This window comes from Lepisosteus platostomus, chromosome 24, assembly GCF_059453375.1.
Source record: "Lepisosteus platostomus isolate fLepPlt1 chromosome 24, fLepPlt1.hap1, whole genome shotgun sequence".
Classification (NCBI taxonomy): Eukaryota; Metazoa; Chordata; class Actinopteri; order Semionotiformes; family Lepisosteidae; genus Lepisosteus; species Lepisosteus platostomus.
The window spans coordinates 7,737,822-7,763,861 of NC_142634.1; the positions used below are offsets into that span (position 1 = coordinate 7,737,822).

Here is a 26,040-nt window from a genome sequence, read left to right on the forward strand (position 1 = left end):
GCATTCACTCCAGCTGGGCTCTTAATCTCAAACAGCTCATTATTGACTTAACAGGACCAGTTTAACAGTTTCTCAGAACTTGTCTGGGGCTGCTGCTTTAAAGAGACCATGGAAGACACACTGCCCTCCAGGACACGGACTGAAGAGCCCTGATCTGGACAGTTACAAGCCACGATGAACCTGTCTTTTCATGAGCTGAAGTCTGAAGCTCTAAAGACTTTTTAGAGTCATTATAGTGCAATATACAGTCCCAAAACAGGCTTTTTACCACAAAATGTAGAGGTCTTAAATATGTTAAGTTAGCATGTCAGCAAGGGTGCTTTGCTTTAGTTAGATTCACTATAATTTGATTAATTTCAATATTTTAACTATCATTCTTTGAAAAAAACTGCAACTGTTAGATTGTATTTTAATCAGCATGTAACAGTAAATGACTTTTCATTAAGTTGTTTAAGCTCATAAATTGGAATTATTAATATTTACTTGCACTGTAGTGGGATGCTTACAACGTAAATAAAAGAACCCTTTGAAGAAGCTCAGACCAATTTTACAGTTATTAGCTGTTGATTAACAGATGGCACAGAGAAAAGTCTACAATTTACTGTAAGTTTGCTTGCCAGTTTGTAGAGTGTAATACTGTGCTTCTTCCACTTCTGCTTCACTGTACTGAAGGTGCTCTAATTTTTCAGTCATTTGTGCAAGTTCAGATGTTATATCCAGTGCCTCCTAAGTTAAATTCTTCCATGTCAAATTCTATTTTACTCAGAACAATGGTAATATATGAACATAGATTCTAGTACATACAGTACATAGCCTGAAACAAAATGCAGATATTTAAAGAACTGTATCACTTTGCCCAAATAAAATCTTTAAGGCTTTAGTCACAAATGCAGAAATGCTATAAGGACTCTTTTTGGTATTCCACATGGACTTTACAGAAAAATAAATTATAAATTTCATCTCTGGCAGACTTAATGCATTTTTACAGATCACCAACCTCTGCTAAATTTATCCAACGCATTATAAAGAGCTCTGATAGAAAATACAATTTGATTTTTTTTAATATTACAGACATGACCTCTCTACCCCTCATTTCCTGTAAGAAATGTATTTCTGTTGACCACAAAGAAGACTACCATTAGAGTCATAGGGTCTTTATTCTAATACGTAGCAGGTTTGTTTACCTCATCAACAAATATTATTAGCACTTGACACTGGATTCATCTACATTTAGAAATACTTTCATAAAAGTTTATAAATCACTTTTGTATATATCAAGTACTATAATGAACACTGAAAATTCATTTTATTCAGTATAGTATAATATTACTATACTATTCAAAAATATTAGGGCACATTTAACACATTTGGAACTTCTGTGTAGTCAGTAAACCTTCACCTAAATAATAAAGAATAAGAAAGTAATAAAAGAATAAAGAATTCAAGACAATTACTTAAAATAAAAACTACCAGAGAATGGAAATCATACTGGTACAAATGGCCTTGATTATATAATGGTTTCTCAGAGCTAATCAGTCTTCAAGGCTAAAGCTATGAAACAAATAGAAAATGAATTGCCTTAGATCCCCACAGTTCTTTTATTTTTCAAAGTTCATTTGAAAATATGTTGAACATACATACAATATTGACAGACCATATAACTTCTGAATATGGGGACTTCAATGTTTTTGTGAATTTTCACACGGAAGAATTTACTGTGAAGTCTGTGAAGTACTGTGAAAGTACAGTTGTCATCTGCACATCAGTTCCTTGTATACTCGGCATCAGTGCAAAAACATTTACCTGTCAGCTGGGGTTGTGTTCATTGAATTCCAAACACATTTTTAAACGCGCATTTTTATTTCTTTATAATTCACAGCATGCAATCCAAAGAAGGAAATGTTACTTTGTGAAGGTCGGGTGCACAACAGGTTATGGCTGAAAAAGAAAAGTGCCCCATCAAGTCACTGTTTCAGGATGTGACCCGTATGCCTTATCTTTCTGGTACATGACATTCGCATCAGACACTAGCCACTGATTTTTCTTCAGTGCTTCCACTGATGCTGTTGTCATAAACGCCCACACATACTAAGTTTGCTTCTGAGCTGGAACTGAAACCAGTTTGCCGGTCCTTCCAGTGTCTATGTGGCTTTTTCTCCAGCTTCCTCCCACCTCCCAAAAACCTGCTGGTTGGGCTTGATTGCCTGACCTACTGTAGAGTCCCAAAGTTTGCTCCTGCCCTCTTTAGTCAATAAACTATGGTCTTAAGTGTTGTATCCTGGTCTCACATGGTACATTTGGTACTTACTGTATATCAAGTCACTGGCATTGCACACCAAACACAATATTAAGGCATTAGAGAACATCTGATTTTATTCCCAAACACTGATCAAAAAGATTCAATGAAAGTAGGAGAATGCTCTGGGAGCCATCAAGGTTTCCTGCATTTTTATGTTCAACTGAGTGAAGATCTAAAATCTCTTCCTACGGCACTCAGTTCCCTGACATTGCCAGAGTTTCTGTTACAAATGAGTCCTTTCGGGGTTCTTGCTATCATAATAGGGAAATGTACCTTTGTCTGTCCACATACTGAAACATCCTGTGCAAATGGTCAGCCTTTATAAGCAACCAAACCATCCAGAAAGAAAAACAACAAATGACAGTAAGAATTTCATTTCAAAATAAAATAATCGTTTAATTATAACTTAGGAATAACAAATGCAAAGTAAGGAGTTAAAGCTGAACTATAGGGAATGCTGTGATGTAGTGGGGTACCAATGATGACATGATAAATAGCACACATCTACAGTGGCAGTGCCCTGAATTCCCTGAGCAGCTTGAGAGCTCTCCTGTTAAAGGATTGATGCTAAAGTGTCACGAGTAGCTGTCAAAATGGAGAGAAAGAGAGAAATTCAGAAGCTTTTTGCCCTCTCCTTGTTCCTACGCAGCTAAAAGCTTTTACCTGTGTTTTGGAAACATCATTGCCATCCGCTTAACTCCTGATGAGGGAAAAGCGATGAAATGTTCCACAACAAGAAGTGCTTTACAGTCAAAGGCCATTAAGAAATGCATAAACTGAGACACAGTCATATCAGGTCATTTGCGAAGAGGGGAAGCTGTCACATGAAATGACCATTTTTGTCAAGGAAATACATTACAGACTGTTCAAAAGAATTGCAAAGTGCCAAAACAATTTCAGCACAAAAGCTGCCCTGGGATACCTATCTAAACCGTGATTAATCCCTATTATTCTTCAATAGAAAATGCCCTGCATAAAATAAAATACTGCTGATGATAAAAAATAATGTGTCCTTTAATGCAAGCACATTAATATTTCGAGCTCCCACCCTTTTCCTTAAATAAAGCAGCGATGTGTTCACATATCATGTGGACAATATTCAATAATCAGTCTAGTCAAATCAATAGTCAATCTAGTCAAAGGGGTATTTTAGGGCATCACCACCTGGCCTGTGACCAGACACGACCCCTAAATTACTACCTATCATTACAAATCATCACAATATTGTACCAAGGCTCTGTAGTAGAAATTAAGTCCCAGGCATGGACAGGAATCTTGAAGGCCAGTTTCTTTTGCAGTGTTTACTGATAAGAAAATAACGAGAAAGTGATTGTTGAAATGGCAGAATCATGAAATACACAACTAATACGAGAAGCTAACATTGTATAAAAAGTATAAATCTGTATGGAATACATGTCTGCAAAGACAAAAACTATGGCTGTTAAACCTGCGGAATAAAGTTCTTATGAATAAACAATTTATAACTATTAAACCTCCAGGTACTCATTACACAAACATTGAACAAATAAGCAAAAATCATGTGCTTGGTCTCCCTGCATCCGATGCTGGGGGTGGGGGATGGGGGGGGTAGGTTAGTTGCCTGGAATGCAAAAATTATTTTTTACAAATCCCAGAATGCTTGTTTTTAAATGTTATTGAAAGATGAAACAATCAATTTTGCCGCTTAGCATTTTAAAAGTGACAGGGGTTTGCAATTTGGCCAACAAGTGTTTTTTTATTTCAAAAAAAAGATTTGATCACTCAGTGCATTTCAGTTCAGATGTATAACAAATCTCGCAAGGACAATAAGTAATTTCGGATCAATAAGAATCCAGCACTGCACAGAAATGCATTTCTTATTAAGAATACCAACTAAATATGAACCTTTCTGAAAAATGTGGAGTGTCCAAACGAGCTGTATTGTTTTAGACGTAATACAAAAAGCAATTTGTATTACTGTCTCATTCTATTGCCTAATTCTGTGATGTGCGAAACCATTTGTTAGTTGCTTACTTCACGCTCAAAGAAATTGAGCAATCAAGTATCACGAGTGCCTACGAGAATGAAGCATTAAATTTTGTTCTGCAAAAACAACTACTAGATGCGACAGCCGTGCCAACAATGTCTGAGGTACTCATCATCAGGGGAAGAAAACATTACATGTATATAGAAAACTGCATGTCCATCTAAAATAATGGGAAACCAAATGTTGGGAAAACAGAGAAAGAGGAAACTAAGATACATGACCTGGATAAGGATAAGGAACAGAGCTGCAATTATACTGAATACTCTGCCCAAAGTTCATTGGAAACACCACAATGTCACATAACTCTGTTGGATTTTAAAATACATGCCCTTCATTGTCCATGAAACATGCATGCCTAGTAACAAAGACATTTAATAACTTAAGTTTGCAAGCCTGTGCAATAATCTTTCAGTGATTTTATTTTCAAATATGAAATGGAAATTCTTATTTTTCTTATTTCTTGAAAACATACAAATGGAACCATCAAGTGGGCTTCGTTTTCACAAGTCCACAAAGAAGACTGCTTGAAATAGCCAAAAGCAACATTTAAGGAAAGTTTTTATTTATTTTATACAGGGTCAGTGAATACCACCTTGTACTTGAGTCCGATTCACCATGTATCCCTACTGCTTTTAAAAATTCAGTGGGTTAAAAGAGGGAAAAAGAATAAGACTTGTTCTAACACTGATGACCCTGCCTTAGGCCAGTGTGCAAAATGTAGCACCATAATTTCCTTAAAATGCATTAGTAAAAACAACAATCAATTATTTGCATCACTGTTGTTTGATAGCCTCCCATCAAAAGGTCACTGAGAATTCAGAGATGTAAAATGGGATTCTCCATCATATGTTCTACTGAGGATAGCTTTATACTTAAGTTGAAATATACTTGAGACCTGCAACCTTATAAATAACTACATTAAAACAACATGTTTTGAGACTTGATTTTGCCACAAGCTTAATATCAAAATCAGAAGCTTGATTCATACCTAAAGAAAAGTGTTTGTGTAGTGCCCTCTGAACGAAACAGCACAGTTCCCTATCATCATTAAGTTTGGACTGAAAAAAAAATCTATTATTTTGCACTCTAAGGCATTAACATACAGAAATCTGCACTATTTGAATTACTGAGTAACAGAAATGATGCATAATAACGTCGAGAAAATTGAAGGGCAAGATAACCCTTAGAGTAAAGTTCTGTGAAGCTGTGAAACACACAATTATTAAGTATGATTACACTTATTATAGACTAGTGGGTTCTCCAGGAATAGCAGAAAAGTGTTTTGAAAAACTTGGGAAGACCTTGAGACAAACATTGCAATTCAGGATTTGTTGATGAAAATGAGCAGGTGATCAATGATCTTATTGTCTTTTTACTGTAAGTCTCTTTGAAACCTAAGGAAAGGGGAGATCTGATCAAGAAAAGGGAGGTATTCAGTTTCCATTTGAAGGAGCATTTTATTAGCTCTGTAGACAAGATTCTACTTTAGCACCCAATGGAAGTGACTAAATTCCTGCTGACATTTTTAAGCATGATTGACACAACACTGCCAGCTCATACAGATATGGAATGAAGAGGAAATTCCAAATGATTGCAAGAATGCCATGACTGTGATAACCAAAAAGAAAAAGGACAAATACAAAATTAGAAATAACAAATTGATCACTGTCCACCGTGAGCAAAATCATTACAGGAATTCTCACTACTCTGGCTGAAAAACCTCTCCCAGAATCATAGTGTAGATTCAGATCAAGAAGAACAATAATTTTATAGTTTGCCAGTTAAAAACAAAAACACCAACCACTGTATTTGACATTCTTTAACTTGCCAAACGCATGTGACTCAGAGTGAGGCACTCTGGAATATCCTCCTGAAGTATGGATGTCCTTGAATATTTGTCAGCATCCTTCTCCTGCTTCATTATGATATGCTGTAATCCTCACTAATGGATCCATTACAGAGTGCTTTGAAGTCCGACAGGAGTCACAAAAAGGCTGTATTATCTCCCCAATTCTATTTTAATATTTCTAAGTGCCGTGCTCTTTTGGATAAAAGACAAGTTTCTGCTGCTAGAGTGCGGCCGATTTAACGAATGGACAATAAATTATTTAATCTTCAAAGACTCCAGTCCAAAACTAAAACAGCCCTGACTGCATTATGCTGAAAATGCTACAGCATGTGCCCTAATAGAAATTGATCTCCAGACATTTGTCAACATACTGAGACGTGCGAGAAGATAGGACTTAACACCTGACCTTCTAAAAAATTAAAATCCACCCAGTTGCAAGCTCCAGCTATGCACAGGACAATATAATTGAAGAAAAAAAGTGTATAAGGAAATGAAACTGTGCCGTTTACGACAAGATATCTCCCAAGACAACACCTGCTTAACCTGTGTATGGGTCACGTAGACTGTGGCCTCTTCTTCCAACACAACTTCAGGTTCAACTTCAGGCAACATTCTCAACAGCACTCTGTTTAATAAGTTAATACAACTCAGGCATGTTTAATATACAGTAAGTTTTAATCATAAGCCAGCAGCTATTTAACCCTGCAACTTACAACTGGCAGCCCACTGAAGCTAAGCAGGTGTGAGCCTGGTCAGTACCTGGATTGGAGACTTCCTGGGAAAAGGTTGCTGCAGGAAGTGATGTCAGTGGGGCCAGTAGGGGGCGCTCATTCTAAGGTCTTTGTGAGTTCTAATGCCCCAGGGTAGTGACAGGGACACTATACTGTAAAAAGGCGTCATCCTTCGGATGAGATGTAAAAATCGAGGTCTTGACTCTCTGTGGTCATTAAAGATTCCAGGGCGTTTCTCAAAAACAGAAGGGGTGTTACCCTAGTGTCCAAGCCAAATTTCACCCTGGCCTTAACCAATCATGGCCTCCTAATAATCCCCATTTATGAATTGGCTTCATCACTCTCTTCTCCTCCCCACTGAGAGCTGGTGTGTGGGGAGTGCACTATGGCTGCTGTCGCATCATCCACGTGGGGCTGCACATGGGTGGTGGTGGAGGGGAGTCCCCATTACCTGTAAAACAGTTTGAGTGGATAACTTCCCCAAGGTAGTCTGGTATTATTCTTATTAAATAAGAATTCAGATAAATCTAAAATATTAAGATAAATATTTTTTTTAAATCAATGAGTTAGAGTTTAGACTTGTTGAACAAGCAGTCTTGGAAGACAATTTATCACACACAGCATATTAGAATGAGGCCTCCCGAGCGGCTTAACTGACAACAGCACTCACCCAAACCGATCTTTGATCCAAATGTTGTGGGGTTGAGCATGCGTTACGTCACTGGCCAACGGTTACTGGAATTCCCAAAGCAGTGGCCGAGCGGCCGATTGCTGCCGAGGATAGAGCTGGAATGGTCAGAAGGCCATCCCAGGCACGGGCAGGCTCACGGGCCATTCCGTTAAGGACATGCTTCTCCCCCGCAGAGCACTGAACCTCTGGCATGGAGCTGTGCTGCCTGTCCCCTTTTAATTAAACGACCTGCTTGAACGTGGTGGGATTCACTTCCTCGTTCTGGTCCGTGTGCGGTCAAGGGGTTTGTAGTCATGAGCCGAGACGTGAAAATGCTCAACAGTTGCAATTACCGAAATTTCTGCTGCACAACTTGTACAAATTTGCTTGTACTTCGCCTTACATTAGTCATTACAGTGACTTCCGAGCAGAAAGGGCAATTTGTGCAAACTCTCACTCTCGCCCGCGGTAAGACCTGCAGTTTGTGACAACACGGTGACTATCTAGTCCTTTCAGAAAGGTCACAATTTTGTGCTTAATTTGTAATTTGTGAAATTGTGTGATACCGTCAATTGATCTATTTTGTTACTCAGATTTAATAACCGGTCTTAGAAATTGGGACTGCAGTTTTCCTTTAAGAACAAACTTTTTTATTTATTTCAGCTAAAGACATTACGGAAACATTATGACTGGTTACGATGTTTAGATTTGAGACTTTCATTTTAATATATATTAACCAAAGGGTACAGATATGCAATCAATATACAATAAAAATTACTGCAGCAATATTAAGTGGGATGGAAATTAGTGACATGGCAGACAAATTCGACTAACATTTAAAATGTTTAACAACTGCAGTGATATCAGAGGTTTAATTTCAATTTAGGGCAAATAATCAGTTTGACATTAAAAGGATTGACACTAAATGGATTTGTCTCCAAGGAAAACGGGCAACGTCCCAGTAAAAAGTATTTTAGGTACATACAGTAAAGCAATTGCATTTTTCACTATGCTACAAGGAAACCAAAGAACTTTAAATTCCTTGAAGAAAAGCATGACAATGTAACTATGAAAAGGATGAAAAATATTTATAGAGATGAGACAAAGCATTAAATGTACAAATCACAGCCATTAAGGAGTTATCTTAATTCATGTGCACCATTTGAGAGCTGTTCTGTTTCTCAATCACTTTTTGCTCTTGAATTCCACAGTAATTTATAACATTATGTTGAATATTTAAACTTTAAGAAGTCCAATGCCAGGTTTTTATGCTTTTCACATCTGAAGAGAAGTAGAATTAGTGATCACAATAGTAAACCAATACAAATAAAGGTAAAAATACAAAAAAAAGCATAGAGCTGAGAGAAGCTAACTTTTCTCCCCTTCGGTAAAGGCTCTGTTCACGTACTGTCCATTCAAAAAACATAGCAGGAAGATTCCTGACAAACATAACATCAGCTGAGAGCTGCAGGAGTCATATAACACTCGTAACTAAAATGTAGTATTGAGTTACACCCTGCTCTCAGAATATGGCCCATGGAGGACACCTGACGTTAATGAAGCAATTTGTTTTGTGCAATCCAGCAGGTCATACAGGTCTTCCTAAATGGCAGCAGCCTTAAGACCACAGGAAACAGGCAAAATAAGTTTAGATAAGGCTAAATAATTATCCCTTATTTATGAGTTTTTACCCGTGACTTAAAATGACCGAAACTCTCAGCTGAACTGTGGCTCCTGAAGACCTACACACCAGACACTGTGCCAAGAAACTCAAAACATAGCAATCAAAGCAGAAAGAAAGGTCTCTACATCTATCACCTGCATCCGCAAAACTTGACAAGGAAGAAAAAACAGCCGCGGTGTTGCGTACATTTTTGCTCCTTTTCTTCTTGACATGTTCTGACAGCAGTTTTTCAGTCCAAGGAGAACTCCTGAGGCAGTGAGGCAATGATTTGGATAATGCAAGATTAAAAGAGCTGTCCTGTGGGGGCACTGAAGGCTGAGAATATGGGGGCCCGAAGATGAGAGTCTATGCAGCCGAGCGTCGACGGATCACAAACACCCCTCTCTGTAGCTGTCCTAAATAAATCCTCATCTTGGTGCTGTCGCTGGTCTTTCTCACCCAAATCTGCCATTAAAATAAACACAATGTCCTGGGATTATTATGGATGCTTATATTTTAATAAAAAATGACATCTAGAACTTGCTGGTATTATAATGGCTTTATGCCTCATTTACTCGACTCCTCAAAAAGATTCGCATTTTGCAAGTGAGGGAAGCTGATCCTTCGCCCATCGTGTTATCGATAAACTCTAACAACAATTTCAAAAAGACATGGAGACAAAGAATTCACACACAGGAGCACAATTTCATTATTTACAAAGCTTAGCATTTAAAAACAGTTTATTAAGGATGCAGCTGTCTACACACCATGAGACCTGTTTCCTACTGTGAAAAATCCAGATAAGCATTACTAAAAACAAAAATCTGAAAGCATGGAGACCATAACTGAAACTTAATAATAAAAACATAATGGAGTCAAAGAAATACTCAGGGACCTTATGCTCCCTTTGACTTCCTAGGAGTGCAGAAGAATCCTTTAATGTTACATTTTCACTAATTAACTTGAGGCAGTTGGGACAAACAAAAAAACTAACCTCATTTGTTCCCACTGAGCTAATCACACAGCTGATCCTTGTATTCTCCTTAGACTCCAGATAGATAGCTTGACTTTTATGGTACCTGTGTGAAAAACAACATATCTCGGTTTTTAGTCTGCTTTGCATTGAAATACAAGCTTCATAATCCACAAGACAAATGCAATTTTTCCACTTTCTATGTTGCACAGGGTACAAAAACCATCAGGCCCTGAAAGAAGCAGTCCCAGAGTTAAAAAGGAAAATCGACTGAGCATGCCCGATATACTCACCTCTAAACAGGACTACAAAAGTAAATTGTTATGAAACCAACATCCACAAAAATGCATTTATTCATCACTATATACAAATGTATATGTGTAGTATGTTTTTTTTTCCCCAGTAGTGCCAAGGTGTTATTGTGTTTTTACTCAATATTAAACTTTCAAAGTTTGCTGGTGAACAATATTGATCATATTCTATCAAATGTAAACAAATCCCTAGGCAGTGACTAATCTTGTATTGGCTGTGCGCAAGTGTCATTAATAACCAGAGAGAATTCTTTCAAACGGCCCTGAAGCACAACGCATCTCAGTTCTAATCACATTTTCTCACTGCTTCTTCCAATTCAGACTTGTGGGGAAGTTGGAGCCTATCCCAGCAAGCAACGGGCACAAGGCAGGGTACACCCTGGATGGGACGCCAGTCTATCGCTGGACACACACAGAAAAAAAACACAGACAGGACCAGGGTCAATTTTTCCAAAAGTCAGCTAACCCACCAGTTTGGTTTTGGACTGTGGGAGGAAACCGGAGCACCTGGAGGAACCCCACATATACACAGGAATTGAACCCCAGGCCCCAGTGCTGCCCCCTGCTTCTACAGCACTCCTAAATAAGTAAGGTTAACCTAACCAATAGGTCAAACATACTGTCCACGTCTCTATCCATGAAAATCTATCCAACTTGAGCTGCACAGCCCCCTCTCATTTACAGTATAAACTTGTGGAACAATACCCGCACAAGCACAAAAACACAGATAAGAGCCACACGGTCGGTCAGTCAAGGCCAAAGAGCAACATGGGACCCTTGAGCTGTGAGTCAACAGCGCTAACCACCCCACAGCCTGCAGAGAGGTGTCAGCAACTGAGCAAAGGAAAAAGATCAATGAGATCAACAAGAGTAACTAGCATTAATTATAATGCCGTTTCTGTCTTTCTGAGCAATCATGCTCATAAATAATGTAAATTATCATTGCTCAGACAGTAAATTATCTCCGTCGGGTTGATACTTATTATTAATCTTCATCTTTTGAGGGTTGCAAGTTAGTCCCAGCAAAGTTAAGGGAACCTGGGCTGAATATTTTTAATATCCAGCAGAGAAGGCTGGAGGTTGACTGTGTATGGCAAGGTTGGGAGTAATTCTTCCTTTGGGGCAGCACACACCTCACCAAGCCTGGGGCAACTCTAGAAGTGTCCCACCCACAGCCTCTCATAGACCGACGTTCTATGAAACAAGAGTGTGCTACTCAAAAGCAGTTGGAAAAAAAACCAGAAATGGCTTAACAATTGACATTATTTCATTTCCAATGCCAATGAGCTTTAAAAGGCACCCAAACATGCAGGAGCAGGTGTCACATTGATGTTAAGAGTTTATCTCAGGGGTTTTCTTTTACTTTATTTCAGCTTATGTACTTCTATAAGCCCTATGCTTCACCATCACACCACATTTTCATGAATGCAAGATACATTAAACGCATTAAATAAGATCGTTCGGCATACTAGAGAGAATATTCTTTTAGTTCTTAGTTTCAGCTGTAACTGAGGTTTTTTTTCTGTCCAAAATGGAAAGTGATGCAACCACTATCACCAAGCCTGATTACATGCCCTGAAAAGCTGGACCAGTAGACTTTAACAATTGTTATACAACTGGAAGATGCTCTGAATTCTGTATCTACCAGTCTTCATTCAAAAAGGAGTGGCTTTTGAGTCTTCTGCAGACATACTACAAAAAGATGTATTACAGCACCACCTCCTGTTAGAATGCCGTAAAGCACCAATTTTAATGTCACATGTATCCCTTCCTGTCATTATCTGAAGGCCCTTTATATTAAAATGAAGCAAACCCCCCCCCCCCCCAAAAAAAAACGAATACAAGAACACACATTTCACAATACACAACAAATTGAACAAAAATAAAATCTGGACTTTTAAAAGGTTTTAAAGGATTTGAGAGCTCCAACTGACTTAAGATTTTAATTTTTATCTTCAGCATAGCAACATGCTAAACATTTGTCAAATTACTGCTTATTTTGGAGGGAAGGCAAAATAACTTTTTAGTAAGCAATCTGATAATAAATAAGCGTTTTATTCTTTCAATACAAACACGATGTAGCACAAGCTTACTGATCTCGTCCCTTTTTAAAAATTAAGCAAAACATCTCGAAAGTTAACTATGCAATATCGCCCCCTAGCAGTTCCAGCAGTAACAGCAGTTTTTGGATTTCACCATACGAATTCTTAAGGAAAACTTGCCATCTTTTATCGTAGTATAGCTTTCCTTCTTCTATCCGGGCATCATAGCGCTGGACGGGGGACTCTGTAGGCGTGGTTGGTAAGTGTTCAGGGGAGGATGGTGAAGCTAAACAAGAAGCAAAAAAGAATTAAAGAATTAAGCCTTAACCTTACACTATGTAAATTGCTCCAGAAAAGTAAATCTGCTAAGCAGATATATAAAATTGTCCCTAACTAAGAAATTTTCACATCACTTCAGCCTAACAAATATAAGCATGCTAGCGCAGAGTACTGCATTTTCCAATCACCACTGGGATTTGGTACTGGTTCATTAACATTTAATAAACAAGGAAGCTAATACTGGATTCCAGAAAGAACTTTTCAATTTCACATTACAGTGCCAATACAGAACAGTAGAACCTATTTTATATATATTTAATACCACTCTGAAACTCTACTTGCCTGAAGCCATTCCTTCTAAACCTTTGATTGACATCAGAAGTAAAATAAAACACGTCTTTGTATTTTTGCTTTGCTTATTTAAAAGCAGGCAAGGTCTATAACCAGAGGAAAATGGGATAATTAAATACTGTAATCGGGAGGCCTTCTGGACCTTAAAACCAAAGGAACTTGAGTATGTTTTTTTTTTAAAGTTTTTTTAAATAATTCTGCAATTTTTCAAAACAAGAGCATTTGTTGATATTAACAAGCCAGTGAACTGGGATCGACATTGAAAAATCTTGTGTGAATAAACCACCCCCTAGAAATAGGTATTCAAGGTCTGTGAAAACCCCCTGAATTTCAGCACATGATTTATTAGATTTCATAAGATCCATTCAAGAGCAAAAAACTTTCCTACCTGGACGTTTGGGTGACTTTAGCTGTGGAAAAAAAGAAAAAGAAACATTGCATAGAATGCTTTTTTTATTCATATTCACCTCATAATGAAGAAATAACCCACTTACTAGTCATTTTAGATAGAACTATATAAACTATAAAGTTTCTGAAAAATTCAGTAAGTAGTAATGATTCTATTAATGGATATAACTAAAATACAAAGTAATTTCAGCATATGGCCATCATCATGAGCAGGAAAGTGATGCAAGACTTATACATAGAAGGAAATGTTTACCATGTTTTCTCCCTGGCTTCTATTTGGATTTGGAGTGTTAAACTTTAAATCATGAGAAATACATTGTATGCTTTTGCTGTATTTAATTTACATAATATATTTATGCAAATGCAAAACCAATGCATATTATCTATACAGACCAAAATGTCCTTATCGGGAAATGAATAAGACAACTATACTGACCTTGTTCAGTGTCCGTAAGTCTTCCATTATCTGATCATCTGTAAGTAAATAGTTTAGCTGGGGTAACAGGAGTTAAAGAAAACGTCTGTAGTATTGTAGTATCCTCCACTGGGAAAACAGTTCCACAAAAGTGCTGGCCAAAACGCCACAGCTGAATAATTGTGCTTGTTTCGTTTGCTATGACTGAACAGACAGAGGGTTATTTAACATCACATAGACGGGGATTATGGTGCTGCAGTGGTTACCATTGCTGCCTCAGAACTCTGGGGCCCTGGGTTTAATTCTGGACCGGGGCTTCTATCTGCATGGAGTTTTTATGGTCTCCCCACGTGAACAGGGGTTTCCTAGCGCAGTCCAAAAGTATACTGGTAGGTTAACTGGCTTCTGGAAAAACTAGCCCTGGCGGAGGTGTGTGCATGTCTGTATGTGTGTTTGCCCTGTGATGGCCTGGCATCCAGTCCAGGGTATACCCTCCTTTGTGCCTGCTGCTGGTGGAGAGAAGCTCCAGATCCCCATGACCCTGACCAGGAAGAAGTGCTTAGAAAACGGATGGATGGATTGACAAGGATATCAGGAGCAGGTTTCCGCCTTTTATCTGGTATGGGGACAGGATCGTTGGGTCGCCTTCTCAGTTTCCGTGTCATAATAGGTTTGACTTCCATGGAATCTACATGAAGAAAAACAAGCGGCTCAGTTCGCAAACCAATGACTATAATAATGCACAACCTTTCAAGATTCAGTCATTCATCAAAAGGATACAAAATTCCTTTCAAGCAAGAATGACAAGAATTAAAGCCCTTTTTGTTTTAGAAATGTTTAAGCTAAGCCTCGATGTAGGCAAAAATCCCCTTTGGAAAGACGTCTTCAATATGTATTTTATAAAATGAGATACAGTACAGTTCGTGCTTAATTTAAAAGGGGTCATGTTAAACTAAACTTTGAAATCAGGATTTTTTTTTTATTGGTTTCGAAGGAAATGTTCCAGAAGAAAAATAAATTACACCTTAGTTGCCAGCCAAAAAGTTCTTGTACAGCTATTTGAGACGTCTTTTCATCCTTTTATAAGTGCGATTTGCTATCTGATTAATTTTTTCCACACACCGCCTGTCAGTTCCATTGTTAATTTCTCATTCTCTATCATCTTTTTCTTCTCCTCCAGCTCTGCTATTAGGTTTTCCTTCAGCTCGACCTTCTTATCATCAAATTCCTTCACTGCGGCTTTCTTTTCTTTGATGTAGTTCCTTTCTACCTGCTCCGTCTGTAACAAAAAGAAAACCCAAAACACGGAATCTTTAAATTATCTGCCAGCCCCCCCACCAAAAAAAAACATGACAAGGGCACACAGACAACCATGTGGTCCAAAGCGTATTTCGTCACCTGTCTGCAGAGGTGCGGAATTTTAAAATAAAACTGAACTATACAGCTCCGAGTATTACACAGGACAGCTCTGGTGACAGGAAAAAGCACTGCGCTTGAAAGATTGCACGTCAGCCAAAGACAATAACATAAAAATATGAAGAAAAATAGAAGAAAACACAGTAAGCAAAAAGGGTAAGGATGATCTATTACAAAAAAAACATAATTGTCACCATTAATGCTTTTGTCCCCACAATGTGCGAGTAATGTTCTCATCAGGATTACATCAGTGTAATCTTGTCCTCACTTTGACAGCAATGAACACGAACACTGATCATTTTGGGAAACAAATGGATATAACATTAAAATTACCTCAAGCTGCAGGAAAAGATCTGAAAGGAAAACAGAGCGCTGTAAGAAATCTTTTTCACATAACCACTGCCAAAATAATGAAATCACACAGAATACAAGCACAGTATTTCAAAAGTTATCCTCAATGTTATGCTATAACATAACTAAACACTGTATTACAACAGGTTATGATCATCAAAACTTATTTATGAAAGATGGATTACATGTATAGATGTGACATATTTTAAAGGATCTAGTTTTATTCTGATAATCAGGATTACAACCATCTGATTATAGGCATTTAATATGGTTTACAAATCATGGAGAATACATCACCTGCATTTCGGAGTCTCTCTTTATATTGCTGGTCAAGTTTTTTCATTCTTTTCTGATATTCTTGCAGAGTACCTGTGTGTATAACACATATGCTTTTCTTAAGAATTCTAAGGTGATTTAACAGCAAATTACCCAAAGGGTTCAAGTAGTAAAGAAGAAATTATCAGTCACTTAAAAAGCATCAGTCCAGGCACTGTGTGACATAGTCCTTTCCAGTCTGTTACTTAGCTGGGTTCCTCAAACATTTTCACTGGAGACCCAGATGAGAACAGGAAAAAAAAATGTTTTTCCACCATCAAACCACTTTCAGGTTAAGCAAAATACAAACAATACGTCAATTATTCAACTACATGAAAAACACTATTTACCCACCTTTTTAATATAAAAAAGAATGTTAGTTTCTTCCACAAAATTGATTTCTTGTCTTTGCCGACAACTGAAAAACTGTTTTGCAGTCCACAGATGGTTACAATCAATTCCTACTTGACACTTGTTTCTTACTGATGGCTTTCTCTCAGGGTGTTAGATATGCTATGCCGATTGTTGCCTACAGGCAGCCTGTTTCCGTATTTTTTGGGAAGAGCAAAATAATAATAATAAAAAAAACTTTATTTTATATAGCGCCTTTAAAGGTGGCTTCTCAAAGCGCTTTACAGGATGACAATAACCATAAATAAGAAGACGACAACAATAAATAAGAAGATAATAAACATAATCCACATGTAATAACACATATGCTCTCCTATCTCTCAGTCTCATCTCTTTCCTGATGGCCACTCTCTCCCAGCCCAACTCCAGAAGACCCCAGTAATTCTCACACAGCAGGATTAAGGCGTGGGGTCAACAAGGCATTCATGGGGTTTGCTGCTGTACCCCCTTCCTTGGCCAAACCCTTCCTTGGCCCAGTGAACCCAAGGAAAGGACAGCTCCATACACAAGACATCAAGAAAAGACCCCTGACACCAGAAACGAAATGCAGAGGCAGCCATCTTGCTAGCAGCAGTAGAACTAACCAGCAGAATCTACCTCTGCCACACAGGTAAATGTACAGTAGTTCAGGTGGGTAGCTGCGTCAGAATTTGTAGGCTGCAAAGTAACGGGTAATAGGTTTATTTTTAGAGGAATGGAAACACAACGTTTTGTTGACAAGAAGAAACATTTTGTTTCCATTCTACTCTTTTCAGCATGGAATAAACCTATTACTTGTTCCCACACAGGTAAATGTAGTGAGCAGCTGTATTTAAGCAAAAAAAAACAGCAGAACAAGGGGACATTTTCCCCTCAAAATAGCTGACTTGAGGATACCCTTCCCAAAACACAGCCACATCTGAGCAATCTTGTGTCCTGTTTTTGGATTTTGTTTTATAGAGACACAAAAGAAAATGCTGCTTCACTCAAATACTTTGTTTTGAATGTGCAATAAATCTGAAAGCATCGAACAGAAATAAAAAACAGATGCAATACTGCCACCTCAGATTATTCTTATCCATTTTCATCTGCGACGGAGACGTTTCCTTATAGTGAGGAAAATGAATAGAGGAAGACTGCACAATTCTGTGAAAGGGAAAGATCTCCTACCTTCTTGTAGTTGTTGCAGCTGTCGTTTTAAGGAGGCCAATTTGTCCTGGTACATTCTATAAAACAGAAATGCAAGTAAGGCGAGAGGGAAAAAGTCTCCTGAAAGTGATAAAAGATGCGGATTCTTGAAAAGAAACACTGTTCTCTTCATTCTATCATTACAGCAAACTGTGCTGTGAATGCAAAGTAATACAAGGCCGCAACATTGAAATATAAACGAGACTGATCTTGAAGAACCCAAGTTTAAGAAAGATTATACTATTTTACATAATACCAAAAACAAAGAAAAAGCGGTTACATGGTATAACTAATGACTGACACTGGAGGGCAGTAATAATTTCTGTTTGCCTATGTAAAGCCTGACCTCTAAGAATCTACAGTTTCTGTTATTGTCTTGTCTAAAGACATTCGTCATCTTAAAATAAATGTGCTGTCTTCCAATCCATAACATAAAGCCCAGGAGCTCCAGATGTTCTGAAAAATGTTCTGCTGTAACACTCACTGTTCTTTAATTTCTACGTAGTCATCATCATCCTGCTTCGCCAGGTCTGTTTCACTGGCATCTTCTGTGTCTGAAAAAAATGAACAAAAAAAAAACATTCAGAACAATCTGTCTCAGGTTTATTTATTTTTTCTTGAACTGACACAACATAGGTAAATTCATGATGCTGATTAATATTTGTCATCATCAGGCCTGGTCAGCAGTGAAGGTCAGAGGCTACTACCCTATGTAGCCACCATGGAAAAGCATTGGTAGTTGTACATCTGTGACTCTGCACCATGTTGCAGGTACAGTCTTGTACGACTCTGTCCAATTCTACTAATAAAACCTAGACAAGCATGGCTCTTGTTCACTGGTCTCTGATCCCTATATGCCACATGTTGGTCCAGCTTTGCACACAAAAGTTCAATGGGGTTCATGTTGGCCAGGCAGGCCATCAGTAGCACAACCGTCACATTCTCATCATGCAAGAAAGCCCTCCTTACACGGGGTGCATGAAGACGTGGGCTGTGAATAAGCCTGGAATGCTGCCGGGTCAGGATGAGCTTGCAAGAAGGGCAGCGAATAACATCCCAGGACTTCAGCAATATACTGTCAACTCACCATCAAAAAAGTGGAGGACTGTAGCAACTAGACACCCCTTGCCAGGCTATCACTCCTGGGCTTCCAAACCTACGGGTCTGTTATTATGCGACAATTAGCATCTTGTTCTACTCCTCTGCACCACACTTGCAGACTCCATCAGGAATAGTCTATATAACACTTTGATTCATCACTACAAAAAGTCTGGCTGCCCTGCTGGTGAGTTCATGCAAGGCGATTTGGCATGAAAGATATTGTGCTCTCGGTAAACAGGGCAATACTGATTTCCATGAGATTCACTAGGTTCTCATATTTGACATGTTAAATGACATGAACACCTCTGCCCAGTCCACTCTCTCACTAATGACTTTATTGAGTGCTTATGCAAGAAAGCCAATTGAGTCCATCATGACTAGTCAGGAGGGATCAAAAAGATGCTAAAAACATTTAATCAATGCCCAACATACTTTAATTTTCTAAAAAATGACATGCATAAACAGAATGCTAAGCTTCTTTTGATGGTTGACATTTGTAAAGGAGATTAATTTTGTACAGAGGAGTCCTGAAGGCAAAACATGAGAAGCATTACAAATTGTCAGCTGTCCTACGAAACAGATGACAGTATTCCTTGTGTAGAGGATTTGAATTCCCTTCAGTATAAGCAGTTTGATCCATATCACCTCTTATTTGTGTTAATCAGCATTTATCTTACTTAAGATTTTCCATTTCTAAATGCCAGCTTTTTTAAAGAAATTGCATTTTACAAAATCAATTATTAGTCTTTTACTGAAATCAATAAATGCACTTCAATAAAAGGCAATGTGGAAAATCTTGTTTTGCAATTAGCATGTTATCGATGAGTTAAATACTACCTCCTATTAAGTGTCATCTGTCTGTTTAAAAAGACTTTCAAAGGTTGACATGTCAGACCTCTAAAACACCCTGTACTGGTGGACACTGCCCACCATTAACATACAGTATTATACAGTACTTTAATTTATAAATGTGGTAAAAAAAAATAACATTTATATTTTAAAATTAAAGTTAACAACAGGAGTATATCTCTGGGCAAAATGGTTTGATACAATGCGCTTCAGTCAGAATTTTAATTTTTACCAACTTCAATAAAGTAGTTAAGTTTAATACAGTCATGGCCTTGTCAGAATTGCATAAACCGTTCAAAACTGTCTGCAAAAACTCTTTTCTTTAGATTTCCCATGCTTTGGGCACAATTTCTGAAATATCAAGAAAAACTGATTTAGCAAAATTGGCCTTCAGAAGACTGGAGCCTGCCTTAAAACAGGCATCCTACAAATGTCCCTTTTTTTTTGTTAAACATGAACAAATTTAAACTAATTGGTGTGATAGTAATACAACTTAAACGTTTGTTTCACTGTTACTTAAAAGGTTCAAATTGCCTTTCTTTGTCCTTTCCAAGTTTCATTTGGCATTCGTCTTTTTAATTTTTACAGATTTTTAACACAAAGAACTGAATAACTGCTGACAATACGGAGTGCTTTCTATTGCATCTCACAAAATAGATACTGTGTGTAGGCACGTTGCTTTTACATCCAGCCAGTCGTTACATTTGTAGTATTGTAGCCCAGCAGCGTAATTCGTTCTCTGACAGTATATGCAAGTCATACTTCAAGATGCTGCACATATCTGCAGCAACACAACAAAGCAAGCATTCTGTCCAGCTTTACACCACATTAAGAATGCCATTTACCTTCGTTTGCAATAAGCACGTGCGCGTTACCAGCCATTCAGCTGCTGTCCTCTTACAGCACAGTGGACATTCTGTACAGCAAGGTGACGTCACTTAAGAGACTGCAGAAATATGGGTTGCTTGTAACAGTTTTTTTTTTGCACACAAAGTAGTTTTTAACATAACATTTTCGTGGAGAGCGGCAAGGAGGACGCCGTTTGTAGCACTTTAACATTTACCGTTTCACAGTTTACAAATACAGAATTCCCCTCACACACCATTTAACGTAAACCTCAGAATCACAAGGCACCTTAGTCTCTCTGTTACTCGATTCGGAAACATCGTATCGACTCGCGGCCACTATGCAACATTACTCCAGAATATTTCCACAATCTAAACTACAGCACGAAATTTCTAGATCTACAGCTATAGTTGTTGGTGCAATCAGAAACGATTTAAGACAATTAACGATCCTCGCCTTTCCCCAAAGGTAACCGAGTTAAAATGTCCCCTCATTTCGGGCCCCGACGTTACAATAGCCTCGATAGTAACTCAGTCTCTAGTTTTGCTCCAGATAAAACTCAAACCAGACTTGCCTTCTATGCGTAGTTATGTAGCAAATGATTCGCTATACTATCACACCCATATCGCCCTATTTTTACCATATCGCATGCAATTCAGAAACTGAATCCAGCCGTAGTAAACTGAATGCTTACAGGACAGGTTTATGCAGTCTGGTAGAATAAAAACTAAAAGTACAGCAGGTATCTTTTGCAGTTTCTTACATTACATCCAATACATCTGTACGATAATCTATACTTAGATTTAAATGAAATACAGGCCCACTGATCGCAGTCCTTTAATACGTTGCCATGGCTTCAAAGGCGAGAGAAACGTTAAGGTCGTAAGCGAAACGAGTACAGCTTTCTCTTTTCGTGTCCTGCTTCAACACAACTGTTCGTGCACTTTAAATGACACTGCCTCCGTCCAATCCGGTAAAAGCTTCCGCTACCGCAAAACCAATTACATCCTCATTCTCAATCTCTGTCATCTGTCAATCAACTGATTGTGGGCAGTGAAGTTCTGAGTTTCCTTTCCATTCACTAAACAACAAATTACATTGGATACTTCACCTAAGTAAAATATTCCATACCCATAACATGATTTATATTTTATTTGCCTTAATCTTCCCTTGATTACCCTATGAGATTGTGTTGATATTGTTTGCTCAATATAGGTACATGTTTCGCACGTCCAGTGCTTTGTGCAAAACGTCAAGAAACTGTATTTCCGGACAAAACATGCACATGAACTGAACGTGCTTTACATTTGTTTATTTCGTACGTCCCTCCCCATCTGCATGAGGTACACATGCATCAAGGCGAACGTTCTTCCCGGTTTGATCTTCCGGAGACAACAAATTAAAAGTACGGTATATCACTAGGTTTCGACTACTTTAGCAGACACTCCTAATACAATTCCATTCAAATGTCCTGCAAGCGGTACCTGCTACAAACCTCGTATGATGCTGCACTGAAAACAAGGAAAACAACCCGACTGAACAGTAAAACTCCACATTTTGCAGTCGTTCGTGTCAGTACCTTCCTCTGAATCTCTCCCTCTGAAACTCCGATCGTCGTCCTCATCTACGCTGTCCAATTCTTCGTCGTCGTTGTAATAATCCACAACTGGCGATAACAACGCCGAAGTCATTTTATGTATTCAGAAGAAAATATAATTAAAAAAATCTTTACTAACGTTTCTATATCGATACACATATGCAGCTCTAAAACACAACAGCACCCGAGATGGCTAAGACCCCTCGATTTTCGAGAAGACCCATGTTATGCCTGCTATGAAATTATACATTCGTGTATCGGTGACTATTTTTTCTGGAAATATCTTAGGTTTTAGAATGAAATATGAGAATATATATTTTTTAAATTGAAATAAATCTTATGAAGTTACATTTATTATGAGGCATACCTTCCATTTCCGCCAGGCAATGTAAAAGACAGCTTCATTAATGAGCGCTCTGTTGAAAATTATCATTATTCAGCTCTCTCTAACTGGTATTTACTTTATTTCTTACAACGAAGCGTGAAATTGTTATCTGTCTTTGAAAATATTCGACTTTGTATATTTTGCATGCCATTTAAAAACAATAATCGTACGCATCTGTCCTTCTTATATATACGGCGCGAACACGGTGGTTTATGGGAAATGTAGTTTTTAATTATTCGTTACAGAGCAGTGCAGCGAATAACAACTACATTTTCAAATTTTGCAAAACGTAGAAATAAGAATATGTTTTCATGATTACTAGAATGAGTCGCTCCTTTTTATTAGCAATGTATCGAATTAAGATTTGCTATCTATACAATCCTATTTTTAAATCCATGTTATGGCATGGCTGTTTTTAATTATTAGGCCGTTTATGAAATATATTTGTGGCTAATAAAGCATAGTGTGCATTTTTCCCCATATCGCATAATTGCTTATTAATGTTGCAACAATGTTAAAAGCAATGCCAAAACTGTTTCCAAGTACCATTTCTTTCTCGTTGTCAACAGTAGATGGAGCCGTAATCCGTGATTTTTACCTCGTCTGAAAACCATTAGTAAAAAAAGTTTAGTAAAATCAGAGTAGGAAATGTATACAGTATCGATTTTCATAATTTAAATTCAGCTGTTCACCCTGGAGGTAAATATCTACACTTGTCGATCTGTAACGAACATTTACTGATTCTGTCAATGTGCATTTTCCTATAAGGCTGCTGCCTTTGACCTGAAACGTGTCTTATTTCGGTCTCATCTGGTTAGATTTTGCCCAGCAATCACTTAATGTTTTCATTGCCTTACCATTACCCTTAACATACTGTACCCAATGCAGAACCCCTGTCAAAATACTAAATTCAGATCCCTTCCACGCATTGGGATAGACAGCTCTCGAGTGACCGAGCCCTAAAGCAGCTGTTTGATATCTCACATCAGAACTTTTATGAGCAATATTATATATATATATTATTTCATCATATCTCCTTATTTCCTCAAACAAGTATTTTTTGACACGCTGTTCGTTTGCTATTTTAGGGTTGTGTTAGGCAGGCCAAATTGTATAGATAAGTAACTTGAGTACAGAGTACATTGAGGACAAATGTCGTGTTGACTTGAGTATGAAAATGCCTTTGAACGCGTGTTTCTTCAGATGAACAAAATGCAATTTCCCGTAACACGTTCCACGGGAATACCTAGAACTGAGAACTGTCCAATGTTCAATTTAAATATTAGCTGTAAAGGCCCCTTTAGTGGTGTTTCTAATTAACAAAATATGTCCAACCGCATCAGCTGCCTGTTAGTACATTTTTTAAAATCAATTATGCGATTCCTTATTTTTATTTTTTGCATTATTTCCATTTTTGGGCTAAGTATTGGACCGACAAGAAACCTTAGTACGTTGTTGTTTTTTTTAAATTGCCTTTACTCAAAGGTGAAAGAGATTAAACGTTTGGGTCCGAAGCAAGTCCTATTCGGGTCAAACCTTCTGCCCTCCAGCACCGAGGGTTAAGAATTGCGCAAGAGAAATCATCGATAACCGATATTCCTCCTTCGTGTGCGAAGGTCTTGTCCGCCCGCTGATGCGCTCTGCGCTCGATTGGTGCATCCTGAACACAGAACCGCACCTCAGAGTCCAGGGCGAGAGAAAATAGAGAAGAAATATCCCAATCTGTATTTATCATGTTGCAAGACGAAATAGACTGACAACACCAAAAGTGAGTACCGCCGCTCTCTTTACCGCACTTTAACGGCACAGCTGCGAAAGACTTGCGTGACTTGGGTTTCGAGGCGACGGAGAAACGAGGGTTTTCTTCTTTTAAAAAAAAAATCTTGTTTTAACTCTTATTTCCGCTTGTGGATAGTGACTATATTGCTGCTGTCACGACGTTGCCGGGCCTGGCGAAGACGAGTCTTCATTCAGGAAGTCAAGCTGCATTTTTAAAAAAAGAGATCGAAACTCCAGTTGACAAAAAAAAACCCCCGAAGGCGGACTTCATGATTTTGATCAAAGTTGGATTTTTTTTCTGGAGGAGACGCTCGACGGTCAGTAGATGAAATTATTTGGCAGCGCGTTTTTGTTTTTGTTGTTGTTGTTTGTTTGCTTCTGCAGAAAGGAGTTAATACAAGTTTTTAAAGAGCAAGTGGTGAACGCAATGACGTGGTGTAACTTCTACACGCCGAGTTGAACTTGAACTCAGGGGGTTGATAAGTACAGGAACTGCTACACCTGCCCGGAGCTTAGATGTGAATATCCTTTTTATTATAAGGTTCTGTTAATTTTCTGAACCTCTCGGCAAAAGGCTAAGAGGCCAAGTGGGGAAGTCTAGGAAAAGCATCCTAAATGTATACCACGTAAGTAATTTAGTTACGGTTTCGGTGTAATCATACAGATACGTGCGTACTGCCCAGTCTCGCATATTTCCTTATTATCGTGCACGCTGAAAAGAAACTAGCAGTGAACGGGTTTTATTTCTTAAAGCTGCTAATCTCTCGACTGGGTACAGCACTTGATGTGAAGTAACGTCGAGCCGTGGTAATTATGTAACTTATTTTGAAATTCGTGTTTTTGTACGTGCTTAGTACTATTCAGAACGATAAACTTGACGGTGAAGCACAGGCTGTGTTACTTCTCTGTAATTTACTACCCGACCTGCATGATTATGATTATTTTTAATTTGACGAACGTGGTGTACTTGTTGTAAGAAACGCAGTGGCTAAAGATGATAGCGAGGAATAAATAGAGGTACAGTACTTGTTTTTTCCGTCCTAGGTTCGACAGTATAACTAGGCCTAATTAGCATTTTTTTTATTTAAAAAAAAATCCTGTGTCTGTTCAACCCAGGTCTTAATACTAACCCAGCAAAAATGTACCTTTTCGACCAAGACGCTATTATTAACAAGATGTGATATTAGTATCCAAAATAATACACAGATGAACTTCTTCAGACGACGGTCTCTTGAAACATTCAGAATGTAATAAGATTTATTAAACGCAAAACCACAACTTTGTATTTGAACGATTTCGGTAGCATACGCCTATTTACGAGCGAGTGCTGTTCTAGATAACGTATGGCGACTGACTTCATCACCTTACCTCGCACTTTTATTTATTTCTTCACGGAGATCTATCCTCTTGCCGTATCAAAAACGAGATGGCATCGCGCATTACACATTCGCTTCATTTTATTTGATTCGCAGTAGTTCAAGCCCTAAACGCGATTTTGCGTTGTTTGAGACGATGTTGCTGTTTATTGTCGGTTTTTGTTACACTCGTTTTGAGTACCGGTACAGAGTGGTTCATATAGCATCAGTATCCCTATAGGATTCATAACAGCACTATCTCTAGACAATTAAATGTGAATGACCCGTTTATAAAAAATAGGACTTGTAGTGATACATCGGTCCTGCTACAGCTCGAAATAAATTATCATTAACGTTCAAACCAGCAATTATATTTGTTGTAATGAAAAGAAGGTTTAGCACGAAAAAAATGAAAAGCACGTTTAATGTTGTGCTTCAGGGTGGTATGTGT

General features: G+C 38.1%; 2 protein-coding genes across 13 annotated transcripts in view; one reads left to right on the forward strand and one right to left on the reverse strand.

Moving 5' to 3' along the window:
• Positions 1 to 8,646: 8,646 nt before the first annotated feature.
• On the reverse strand, positions 8,647 to 25,750 carry suds3 (SDS3 homolog, SIN3A corepressor complex component). 10 transcript variants are annotated; one of them, XM_088618363.1, is made up of 13 exons: positions 25,603 to 25,750; positions 22,053 to 22,139; positions 18,162 to 18,231; positions 17,660 to 17,715; positions 16,082 to 16,153; positions 15,767 to 15,786; positions 15,140 to 15,296; positions 14,610 to 14,705; positions 14,039 to 14,100; positions 13,583 to 13,604; positions 12,745 to 12,850; positions 10,233 to 10,317; positions 8,647 to 9,703 (listed from the first exon to the last, which is right to left on the reverse strand). In XM_088618363.1, the coding sequence occupies exons 4-13, from the start codon at positions 17,712 to 17,714 to the stop codon at positions 9,605 to 9,607; spliced, it is 774 nt and encodes a 257-aa protein (XP_088474489.1). In that variant the 5' UTR covers position 17,715; positions 18,162 to 18,231; positions 22,053 to 22,139; positions 25,603 to 25,750; the 3' UTR covers positions 8,647 to 9,604. The 10 variants fall into 10 exon arrangements, with proteins under 10 accessions (XP_088474489.1, XP_088474481.1, XP_088474490.1 ...); XM_088618355.1 differs by lacking the exon at positions 25,603 to 25,750 and adding an exon at positions 23,992 to 24,190; XM_088618364.1 differs by lacking the exon at positions 25,603 to 25,750 and adding an exon at positions 23,002 to 23,455.
• The window catches only part of LOC148641506 (serine/threonine-protein kinase TAO3), a 43,117-nt gene continuing 41,495 nt past the window's right edge, over positions 24,419 to 26,040 (forward strand). The window contains exon 1 of one of the 3 annotated variants that reach the window (XM_088618350.1): positions 24,419 to 24,551. The gene's annotated coding sequence lies outside the window, so the exon portion shown is untranslated. Of the gene's footprint in view, positions 24,552 to 24,710; positions 24,861 to 24,950; positions 25,042 to 26,040 lie in introns of those variants that run through there. The other 2 variants (XM_088618351.1, XM_088618352.1) reach the window with 2 other exon arrangements.